The sequence below is a fragment of the Mangifera indica genome, chromosome 4 (genome assembly GCF_011075055.1).
Source record: "Mangifera indica cultivar Alphonso chromosome 4, CATAS_Mindica_2.1, whole genome shotgun sequence".
Lineage (NCBI taxonomy): Eukaryota > Viridiplantae > Streptophyta > Magnoliopsida > Sapindales > Anacardiaceae > Mangifera > Mangifera indica.
The window spans coordinates 1,476,891-1,489,643 of record NC_058140.1 but is presented as its reverse complement, the minus strand read 5'-3'; the positions used below and the strand labels follow the sequence as shown (position 1 = coordinate 1,489,643).

Sequence of the window (12,753 nt, the reverse complement as noted above, 5' to 3'; positions counted from 1 at the left end):
AGCTTTTGAAATTGACAACTTCGCTTAAAATTCTTCGGTACAAAAGTGTTTTTTTTTTTTTTTTAATGAGGAATTCTATTTGACAAAGCCTGATCACCCTTCTTGGGTAAAGCTTGACCACTGAGTTGTTAAATTCTAGAGAGATTGAATGGGTAAAAAATAAAATAAAATAAAATAAGAATATATGCATTAATAATAAATACTAATTTATTCAGTAACAATGATATGTTATTATGTGATTGAATATTACTTTATTTCTAATTTAAAATTACATAATCATATAATGATACATAATCGTTAGTATATAAATTAGTACTCATGACTAATGCATATAGTTTTATTGTTTAAACAAGTGGTTAGACATGTTGATGCATTATAATGTGATTAAATATTTATTTTATTCTCAATTTAAAATTATTTAATTATATGATGACACGTTTGTATTTGTATATATGTTTATACTCATTGTTGACGCATGACATGAAGTATTATTATTATAAAAAATTGATAATTTATTCATGTCTTTTTTACCCTTAATACTATTATTGAATTTAATTAGGGGTGCAAAAGAGCTGAGTCAGTCATGTGTGACTCGAACTCAGCTTGATTACACTAATACAGAGCTCCCTATTATTTCATTTTTTAAAATTATTATATAATTGAAAATTAACAAAAATAAAAAATGAGCTCTTTAAATATCCAAAATTACATAAGATTTCATTTATTTCCTAGTGATAGTATTAATTGTACTAGTAGATGTATAGATAAATATGTCAATGATGTATAATCATATGTTTGAGGACAAACCATAATTTCTTAAAATTTTATGGTTAATAAAATTTTTCAGAGGGTTTTTAAAATTCCGAGATAACTATGGGGTATTTTTAAATTTTAATATATTTTTTCAGTAATTTCAAAAATGATAGTTATACTCTAAAGAATTAAGTATAAACAAATTAAAAGTGTAATATCATATTACCAACTATTAGGATCAAAATAGTATTTTCAAAGTATGTGAGGGTGAAAAACTAATTTTCGAAGAAGTAGTGTCATAAGTAAGGTTTTCAAAAAATTTCAAGGATTGACCTATGAATTTTTAAATCTTTATATTTAAAATATTTTGGTATGACATATAATGAAGATTCTTTTAAATTTTTTTAAAACTAATGAATAATAAAATTATTATTTTAAATAAAAAATATTATTTATATCATTTAGATATAAAAAAGTGTTTTTTTCAAATCCATCCTTTGTGGAAAAAATTATTTACAAAAAATCTTATTTGACAGAGTCTCAAAACAAAACCCTTTTGTTGCATAGCTCCACCACCAAGTTTTTAAACCTTGAAGCCTAAGAAAAAGAATTATAGAAAAAAGAAAGAACCATAAAAAAAGAATAAAGAAAAAAATAAATGGGAGATGAAGAATAAAAATTATCAGACGAAAATTCGAAAAAAAAATTAATGACTTGTGGAAAAAGAAAATTTCATAATCAAAGGTCATTGCAATTGTTGTTCTATATTCATATTAATCAGTGCATGACAACTAGTTGAGCATATACAATTTGTCATGGACTGAATAATATGAACATAAAACAACTTGTAATGACCTTTGATTATGAAAATTATTGTCCTTATATGCACATTTACTTGAGCAATAATTAAAAAAATTAATGTAACATCAATTTAAAATAATTATTAGAACCGGGTATGAGTAGAACATTTGGTTAAATTGTGGAATTCTAAATGTGGAAATAGAGGATCAAATTTAGCTTCACATGCACTCTCATGAATGGACCTGAATGCACACATTAACAATTTTTAATATGTTTGTATTGACACTAAAAGGGTAATTTGAATGGCAAAATGGAGACCCGAACAACAAAAAAGGTATGGGTTTGAAACATGTTAGCGATTTGCATCTACTTGGTGTGATCGGTACATGCAAATATATATAAATTAAATTCTTAATGTATTCAGAGTTGCATCTGCTTGGTGTAATTGGTTTATGCCCAGTTAGATCGAAAAGGTAATTCTCAATTAGATGTGGAAAGGTTAGTCTGACTCAAATAAAAATTGGTTGTTAACAAAAAAATATGTTAGTATAGAAGTGGACAGGGCTACTGTCCCTAGGATTTACAAGCTTGATGGATGAGTTCCACCAAAAGGATTTCTCATATATATATATATATATGGTTAGAGATCATAAAATTTCTTAAAAAATTCAGCTACTTCCTTCAAATTAATACAAAGTGCAAGGCTGAAGAAATCAACTTAAGCAAGTGAAACCCCTTGTCCAACTAGGATTTGAACTTTTATTTTCATACTTGAAATCCTTCTCCTTTACAATTCAAACTACCTATTGAGGGTATATTAATTCAAAGTTTCAAATCCTTACTAAAGTATAGGTCTATTTTACAGCTTGAACACGTAGAAAAACTAAAAGACACCAAAGCATTTCATATTCACATCAAATGTGAACAAATTGAAAATTGGGAGAAACTTTGAAGACTAAATTTAAAACGACAAATTGAAGAAGTCGTTTTTCTCCTGGGATGAATAATATATTGTTGTTAAAGAACATAGAAAATGCAAATTATATCCTTCTAGAGTCCAAAATTAATACAGTTCCCCCATCAGCAATATGAATTGAATTTTTGCTTTTGTTTTTTATATAGGGTTTGCTGTTGCCTACTGGTTTGTGATAATCCATTGCCAAATGACTATAGAATTATTTTAACTAGGAGTGGATTCAGTTCAAATCAATCACAAATAAAGGTTGGCTCAGGCTCCATTCAAATGTTAGATTTATTTCATAGAACATAATAAAATAAATCATTCAATTATAATTCCAAAATCTACGTATAGATTATAAAATACTGAATTAAACTTTGGGGTTTTAGAAATACATGGATCTCCATACAATTTGAAACTGAAAAACCTATTGAAATCACCTAAAATTATTGCATTAGGTTTTGGAGAAGAGACCTAGCCAATTTATAGTAGGTTAATTGATCTCCCATTAAGGTCCAATAAACTTTAAGACTCACACTTGTGTTATCCATCCAGATCATAACTTTTAGGGTGCGTTTGGTTAAGGGTTTTTAATATTACTTTGGTAATCTATCTTTTATTCCCTTGTTTGGTTTGTCAGTAATAAAAGATTACAGTAATCTTCTATTACCAATACTGACGTGACAGGTAATATAGGTGATAATCTGATTAACACCTTCACCTTAGGTATTTAAAGATTACTGAGGTAATCTTGAGTTTATTATAGAAAAATTATTATTTATTAAATTTTTGAGATAAAAATAAATTTATTTTCAATTAATATGACAAATAATATAAAAAATATTTAAAAATAATTATATTTAAGGGCATTTAAGTAAAATAATTTACTAGTAATCTTTTATTACCTTTAACCAAACATAATAATTATTTATACTTATCAAATTTTATCAAACATAGTAATCATTTATACCTAATAATCTTCTAAGTAATCTATCTTCAAGATAATCTTTCTATTTTAGTAATCAAATATTACCCAAACCAAACGCCCCTTTAAGTATATTAGACTTATTTTTATTGATCACTTAAGTCCATCTTTAAACTGATATTGAACTATTTAATTACCCGGTTTTATTAAATCAAAATCATAATGAATATTAGCCCACATCAGGAAATTTCTATCATCAAATCCATAAAGTTTTTCTCAAGCAAATGATGAAGTCCTAGAGAAGTATTAGAAAGTACCAAACAAGAATAAAAAAGATAGTTGAAAATCATGAAAAGTCATAGAAAAAGAAAAATTATTGACAAAAATGAAAAATGATAAGAGAATATGCATTTGCTAGCAACTTTTCGACAATTCAATAGATTCAAGCTAACTCAATTTGAACTTTTTTGCTCAAATTTGGTTCAAGTCCATCCTTAGTTTGAGCATCAATTTATTTTAAATGAATTACCACCAATTTCCCTTTTAAGTTTTTGTTTGAAAAAGACTGGTTTCAATTCAATTCAATATGTTCAATGACTCACCTTGATAGATCTTACTCATGTATCAAAATTGATCAAATTGTTTGTTTATATTAACTAATAGATGAGATAAATGTTCGAATTTTATTATAATGGTTAAACTTTTAGGTCAAGTGATTATTCATCAATATTTATATTTTATCGGACTAATAGGAATGCATTCCTACACTTTTTGTTAAAAAAACAAATTTTATGTATTTTTTGCATGAAACACATATATTAGTATTGATTTACCTATAATAAATTAAAAAACTTACATGGTATTCATGTTTGGCATGTTACATGCATATCCCAAATTTCTTATGATAAAACAAGATGAGTTCGAATGTGTTATTCTAGAACTCTTACGAATAACTATAGATTGAATTTGACCTACACAAGTAAATATACAATAAAATTATATGTATCCACTTTGAGTATACAAATAGATACTTATTTAATATGTGTCATCAAGTAATTATGTAATTTTGAATAAGAATAAAGTAATATTCAATCATATGATGATATACATAAGTATGCATATATTTGTGTACTCAAAATAGATATTCTTTTGCATTTGGAAAACAAATTTATGTGTTGTTTTGCATGTGTGTAATGGCAAAGAATTTTTTGTAATCTTGAAAAACTGTGAAGAATTTGTCAGTTTATCAGACATAAGGGGAATTACTGAGATTAACCCCTGTCAAATTTATTATAATAAACCAAAAATCTTCCATGTTTTTCATGTATTACTTCAAACCTGAATATTTATATTGAAATTTTTATGATTAAAAATTAAGATTGGATTCAATTCAAATTGCTCAAATTTAAATTTGAGTTCATAACGAATTAGTTGAGTTTCAGTTAAAAGTTGAACTCATTTTCATAAAATAAGTCAAATTTGAGTTGATTCAAATATTTAAATTTAAGTTGACTAGGATCAAATTTAAAGTAAAATTGCTTTTAGACAAATTTTGAGTCTCACTTCTTTGATCTCAAGTCGATCTTGAGCTGGCTCTTCAAGATTTAAATCAATCTCAAATTACTCCTTGTTTTGACTTAACCCAGGTCAAATTCAGCCATAATTAAAAATATTAGGTATCATTCTTTGAGTACAGAGAACGTGAAATATGACTCTGTGGAGCTCGAAATGCCAAAATAGTTTAAAATGAAGAAAAGGATGATATTTTAGGAAGATCCAACGCTTGAAGAAAGCCTTTTAAACCCACCAAGAAACAGAATAAATTATAATACAAAAAGGGTTTCAATTCAATTGCATTTTCATTATGATCACCATGCCTTGGCTTTTTGCCTTTTTCATCTCACTTGTTTTACCTTTTATTTTCCTTCCGCTTTTGTTGCCTTTTGTTTTTGTTTTGTGTGTCAGTAGACCCTTTGCAACAATTTAAACCTACTAAGTAGATATTATCTGTTTCGAATCGAATGTAAAATGGCTTTAAATTCTAAATTTAACTCATATTATTCACTAATGTGTACATTTCTATAATCTAGCCGAAGAACTTGTGTATATACCATCTCGTCAATCATTTCCCTTCAAATATTTCTCCTTGGGTTGAAAATTCTGTTTTTAAATCACAAGAAAGTTTTAGGCGAGTTGAGTATACGGGAATCGTTGTTGTTGATAAATCTATCTCATCATACATTTGCGAGACGACTAAAATGAACTAGTTTCCTGAGGGAATCCATATTCCGTACCAATTTTTTTTTACAATCACAACAAGAGATCAAAAGTGAAAAATGTCAAGTGGGTTTTTTTACACACAGTCAAATGCTTGAATAAATACATACACAAAGAGCAATGAGACTTGGCTTTTCCTTATACCTCTCATATGCTCATGTCTTTAGATTCATGAATAAAAAGGAATGGTGTGGCAGTAATTGTCAAAATAATTGGAATCAAATCAAGAAGAAGAAAAATTGGAATATAAATCTGTATTACAAACTACGCCTGTTGAAGTTGCTGTAATTTGTGCAGAAGCTCCAATAGTGAAGTAGCCTTTCGCTTTGCCCTCTCCGTGCCACTCTTCGCAAGCTCGTTCAGTGGTATGACAGCACCAAGCCTACTTATGCAGGCAAGATTTTCATTGTCTCTCTTGCACAAGGAGAGTAAAATGGCAGCTGCATTTTCTTTGTTGCGTGGAAGACCGGTCCTCAGAAGGTCTATCAATACGGGTATTGTGCTGGCCTTCACTATGTCAACTTTCGCCTCTTGGTTACTTGCAAGCACTGAGAGTATAGTCAGAGCCCCATCAACCATACAATTTCTCGAATCTGTAAGCATTGTCAACAAAGCAGATATAATTCCGGCCCTTACAGCCCTTCCCTTGTTGCCTGGATAAACGCAAAGATTGAACAATGCAGTTGCAGCATCTTTCTTTCCTCTTGAACTCCCATTTTGGAGCAAATCTACCAGAGCTGGTATCGCCCCTGATGCACCAATTATTATCTTGTTCTCATCCAGATGTGATAGGCTAAAAAGGGTTGCTGCTGCATTCTCTCTTGCTTCCATGCTTCCAGCTCTCAGGATTTGAACTATGGAAGGAATGGCACCAGCAAGCATAATGAGTCCTTTGTTGTCTTCGTATATCGACAGATTAAGAATTGAAGTCACAGCATGTTCTTGTGTCACAGTGTCATCTGTTGTTAAAAGGTTGACAAGAATTGGAATCGCCCCTGCTTCTGCAATTAGTATCCTGTTATCTGTACTTCTTTTGGATAGTGATCTTATTTCAGCCACAGCAGCTCTTTGCTTCTCAACTGACCGGCTTGAGAGCTTGCGAACCAGAGCCTCAATGGCTGCTACATCCCTACTAACATCACGAAAAGAGCCATCACTCTTCTTTAACTTCCCATTCACCACACAAGTAGGCTGCTCGATATTGTGATTTGTACACCACTGAGTAATTAGACTTCTCAAAGCATAATTTGGAGTCAGCGTTAAATGCTGGAGCTTCTGCTGAGTTTTTGGGCATGTTACATTGCCACAGTCTATCCATGTCTGTATGTACGATCGTTCATACGTCTGCAATTTCATCACAAAACACAATTAGAAATCCAGCATTATAAATACTTTCAGATGAAATTCGAGATTGTGTTGTTGCTGCAATATATTACCTGTCCTGTGGCCACAATAACAGGATCCCTCATTAGTTCTAAAGATATAGGACATAGAAAATCAACTGGAATCGCAAGGGCATCGGGCTTCTCCTGCGCTAACTCAGATGATAAAGAAGGGCTTTGCGACTGTTCCAATTTATCGAACACCTGGTCTGCAACATCAGCTTCCGAATCGATTCCTTCTAGGGCATGATCTTGTTTCTCTACAACAACTTCATCACTAGTATTACTACCTTCCTTGTCCAGCGGCTGGGATAATACATGAAAAAACTTCCTTGACTTTAAAGATCCATATCTCTCTGCAGCTCTCTTTAACTGAGCTCTCACCAATGCAACCTGATGATGAAGCTATACATTAACATCAGATTTCAATAAAGAACAAAAAGCACCAATGAACTATAAATTTTACCCAGTTTTACCTGTTCTTGAACCTCCTCAGAGATGTCAAAACGATCATACGGTATGTTCCTCAATGCTTTCTCTAGTTTCCATGTCACAGATTGAAACTGAAACGAGATCTTCTTCGCAGCAACATCCTAGAAAGGTAAAATGAATGTCAAAGCAATGTCAAAAATTCAATTCAGTCTAAGATCTAAAAGTAGAAGCTTACAGAGGAATCACTGGAGGCAAAATTTGCAGCAATAGAGAGAAGTCGTTTAGCAGCCTGCAGGGAAAGCACCAGATCGTTCCACCAGCTCCCTTTAGACAAAGAAGAAGAACAAGAAGAAGAAGAAGACTCAGAGTTATTCAATTCATCAAGCTTTCCACAATCTCTAATCTCCTCCAACAAATGCTTCAACAAAGCAATCCTTCTGACCAGATCCGTACAATCTTTCTTAAAAAGCCCTCCATTCCCATTTTCCCCCAACATCCCCACAATCTCCCCCACCACCTCCAGCACTCCCCCCACCGCCTTGGAGGCTCCACCGGCCATCTTCCTCCTCACCTAGCTAACTGACCTCAACAAGAAGAAGAAAAAGAGAGAAAGAGAAAGCCCATCCGGGTATGAAGGTTTTTAAGTAAATACTTCAATGGGGTGAGTTAAAAGGCGAGTATATGAGTGAAAACAGAGCGAGATTCGCGGAGAAGAAAGAGAAGAGAACAAGAACAAGAACAAGAGGATACAGTTGGATTTGGAATATGATGAATTGTAAAACACAGCATAACACAACACAACACATTAACCTATATTTATATATTTTTTTTTCTTACATAAACCACCTTGTTGCTCTGGCTTCTACTCCTCCTTGTTATTCTTGACTTGACTTTCTCTTACAATGTATGAACACCAACTGTTTCCGGTTGTGCTTGTCTTCTGTGAAATCTGATTGAGAGACCACTTTGAAGCTTTGCTGACAGCCTGTAAATGGCCGTTATTATTGTTATTGTCCCCATGTTCTCTCCCTTTTTTGGAAAATAATTTGACATTGCGGAATATTAATCAAAATATTTCTATATTATTAATATTAACTATTTTAGTCAACAAGAGAGATTTCTGTGAACTTCCCATAAATACTACTAACAGCTTTTTTTTTTTTTAATTAAAAATCTAAATTTTTATATGATATAACAAATACTGTATCTAAAAATATAAACGAAACTTAATTGTTTTCACACAATCATATGCTCGACTCAACTATCGTTAAGCCGAGCTTGAGGATGCCTGGCTCAATAAGTTTATGAACTTATAATTTGACTCAAATAAAATATCAATACGCTCTAAATAATTTTAAATCTTATATTTACACCCCTAAAATCATATTTTTATTCTTTGAATATATTGATAAATATATAAATAATGTGTTAAAATGTAAAAAACTGAAAGTTGATTAGGTGGCTAAATGCAATTTTTTTAGCCAAACTCAAGTCTGCTAAACTTATCTTGAGCTCGAGCTTAAACTGAGACTTGACTTGCTCGGTGAGCTCGAGATCCTCTTTAAATAATCAAGCCAAGCTTGAGCCAACAAATACCTAGCTTGGGTCAATTACACCCCTAATTGTATTGTGTTGCAAGACCTAATTTTTCATATGGTACCATAATTTAAGACAAAGTTTAAAAATATATAATTTTCAATTCTTATATCATTATTTTGAAAAATACTATGCACCCTCAAACTTTTGAAATTTTTCATATACACTCTTATCAAATTATTATTTCTCAACAAAAATATATCGTTCCTCGTTGATAGAATTATTGATACTTCTCAAATTACAGATATATCTTATCATATTATATTAATTATATATCGACTGTTTCCTCATACACCCTCAAACTACTAAAATTTTTAAAATACATCTCTATTATATTATTATTTGTCTAAAAAAAATATATTAGTCCGATGATACAATAAAAAATTTAAAACCTCTTTTTTTATTATACAAACTATTCGATTATATATTTATTTATTAATTTATTGTTAAAGCAATGGTTGGGATAAGACAAGCAAAGCAATTGAAATGGTGGTACTGGAAGGATAATGTACAGCTTGTCGGGTTTTAGCTGTGGTGCATGCTGGGACATATGATGTGGAAAGCTCTTTTGCAAGAATCACTTTTACTTTACAATTTTTAGTTGTAAAAAAATTTGATTATGTCCGAGGTTATGAGATTTCAAGAGATTGTTGCACCAGGTGGTAGTCAGAATTACATCTGTAGGGTTCGATCTCATTATATCCGACAAGATTATACTATTCTAACATGATTCTAACCCTAATTAGTAAATACAGAAATAGAAAAAAATATGAAAATTATACAAATATAATACAATAAATGATAAAAAATACATTTATAAAAGAACGGTTATAAAATTCAAATACAAAAAAGATACGAAACATGTATATATGGATTTAATATAACATATAGTTAATAATACGTTTCTAAAAATACGACAATATTAATTGTAATTTTAATACTTTTCATAAATCTTTTCGCTAACAATTTAAATGTAAAGTATCTAATTGACTATTAAACCTAGCATAATATAATATATAATTAAAATTTAATCATTATAAAAAATTATAGAAAGAGAGTAGGGATTTGGATGACAAAAATTGGGTTTTTTAGTTTATATAATTATGATATTATGATAATTAATTAAAAATATAAGAGATATTTTTGTACTTTCAAAAATTCATAAAAAACGGAAAACATAAAAATGACAAAAATATGTATTTAATACAAAAAAAGTATAAAATACAAGTTTAATTTATTTTAAATTCAAAATTTTGGAATAACATATTTAAAATACGAATTAAATAGGAATGTGAATGATTTATATTTTTATTAATTAGGATTCTAATTACAATTGACCATATCACCAAGGATCCTTTAGGAATAATCAAAATTTAAGTAAAATAATTTGAAGTAATACAATTATTTAACTATTCAAGTACACTTTTCGATTACCCAAGTTGAGTTTTGGGTGAAAATTTATAGTTTTTGAAATCAACGGACGGAATTGTGATTTCTGCATATCTTAAATGGGAAAATGTGATTTACTCTAGTTGAAAGGGCCCTCAGAAAGTTTTGAGGTGTTTAAACAACTGCAAATGCTTTGAACACTTTTCTTAATTTTAAAAGTTTTATTTATTTATTTTCAGAAAATAACATTAAAAAAATAAAAAAAAGAATATAAAATATAATTTTAAAAAGCAAAGCTGTCAGAGGTCAGCAATTCTGATTTCAAACATCTCCCCGTAAAGTAAGGTGGGTTACACTTGAAAGATTCATGAACACTAGCTGGCTCTGGGCCAAATTTTCTCTTCTAATTTATTTTCAAATCAAAATAAATATTTTCTTACTTTATTTTGAAATAAAGATACAGAAAAAAAAAAGTATTTTTTTTGAAAGTGGCTAAAGTGAAAACACCCAAACAAGAAGAGAGTATGTAAGTTTAAAATATTAATGTTAAAATATTAAGATCCAATTATTTACTTATTTGTGTAATGATTATGAAATTAGTTATTACATTTAAAGTTTTATCTATTTAGTGTGATCGATTCATACCTAAGTAGGTCGAAAAAGTAACTCTCAATTAGATCCAAAAAATATAATATAATTTAAGCGAAGTATCCTCATTAACACAAAAAAAAATAATAAATTGTTAAATTCCTATTTAAAAATAAGATTTATCTCGATTGAAAATAAATATCATTTGTCTTTCAACAAAATCTAATCATATCTAATAGATATCATTATAAATATGATAATCGTTTATTGAAAATTCGATAATTAATTATCAATATTTTTATACATGAAAGGGATGTCGTCTTATTCTTAATTTGTTCAACCAACGGACATATTAAATAAATATTATAATAATATTCACTAAATAGAATTGCAGTCTTTTGGTACATGATTTATATTTCTTATCATATAGACTTAGTCTTAACAATTACAAAATTTTTCTTAAATAAAATTATGACATAGAAATTTGGTGTATGTTTATAAGAAACTGAAAAATATTTATAAAACAAAATTAACTTATTAAAATTGTTTACAACCTAACCTACTTATAGTTAGAAAGACAACTAATGAATGAAAATCAATTAAGGAGATTATAATGGAATATTTTGCTTTAGAGTAATGTTATGTATACATATTTTATAGTACACAGTAGGTACACGTATAATGTATCATCATATGATTGAGTGTTACTTTATCATTAATTCAAAGTTACTGAAGTAACATCTAATCATATGATAATACATCCTCTGTGTATATATTTGTATACTCAAAAATATATACGCATAGTTTTATTGTTTGCTATAATTGTGAAATATTCTACTATCAGTTATGATTCATCTATCACAAATAAGAGTCAATCTGATCTAATTACTAATATAAGTTTACACATCAAATTTAAGTTTTAAAATACTGTAGACTAATATTTACAATAAAGTTAATTGAAAGGATATCGATTCAGTCAATATCCGAATCTTGATACAATTAGGTGGTGATTGATTGTATCCACCATTTCATTAACCATTTAGTCTTTTTTTCATCGTTGTTAATTTAGACATCAATATGTTTTATAGTTCTTTTTCCATTTCCTTAAAAGATTTGAAGAAGTTTGCTAATGGTAGTTTTTTTTATGTTCCCTTAATCCGTGCATAAGATACCACTTAAAGTTGGAAAGTATTGTTCGGTTTAACCTTTATTGACTTCATGATTTTGCCTTTAAAACGTGTCTTACAAGGGAGAGGAAAAAATGGGTCAATATTGACCAAAAGTCCTTGAATCGTGTCTAATGTGGGCATTTTGGCATTGACCGGGAGAGCATTCGACATTATTCCTGCAAATAGTATCACTATTGATGTTACCTCAATCTATACCTAGCAAACCACTTAAAGTCTTGTTGGCTCTACAATTTTGTTTTTAAAAGACGTCTCACAAGAGAAAAGGTAACAATGAATTTAGATTGAATTAATACCCTCAACTACGACTCGATACAAAATTTTTGACATAAGCAACCGTGATACTATATAAAATGTTCAAATAATAACATTAAAATTTAAATTAATAACATGAAATGTTGAATTGTAAATCTAAATAAAAATCCAAAATTATTTATTTATTTATTTCATCGATCCATTTCTTTC

The 12,753-nt window shown here is 29.3% G+C and overlaps 1 protein-coding gene across 2 annotated transcripts; it reads right to left on the bottom strand.

Annotated features, from left to right (window-relative positions):
• Nucleotides 1-5,767: 5,767 nt before the first annotated feature.
• On the bottom strand, nucleotides 5,768-8,481 carry LOC123214507 (U-box domain-containing protein 10-like). Of its 2 annotated transcripts, none has more exons than XM_044634311.1 (4): nucleotides 7,764-8,481; nucleotides 7,573-7,689; nucleotides 7,151-7,501; nucleotides 5,768-7,058 (listed from the first exon to the last, which is right to left on the bottom strand). In XM_044634311.1, the coding sequence occupies exons 1-4, from the start codon at nucleotides 8,085-8,087 to the stop codon at nucleotides 5,979-5,981; spliced, it is 1,872 nt and encodes a 623-aa protein (XP_044490246.1). In that variant the 5' UTR covers nucleotides 8,088-8,481; the 3' UTR covers nucleotides 5,768-5,978. The 2 variants fall into 2 exon arrangements, with proteins under 2 accessions (XP_044490246.1, XP_044490247.1); XM_044634312.1 differs by having other exon boundaries at nucleotides 7,151-7,489; nucleotides 7,764-8,478.
• Nucleotides 8,482-12,753: the final 4,272 nt, after the last annotated feature.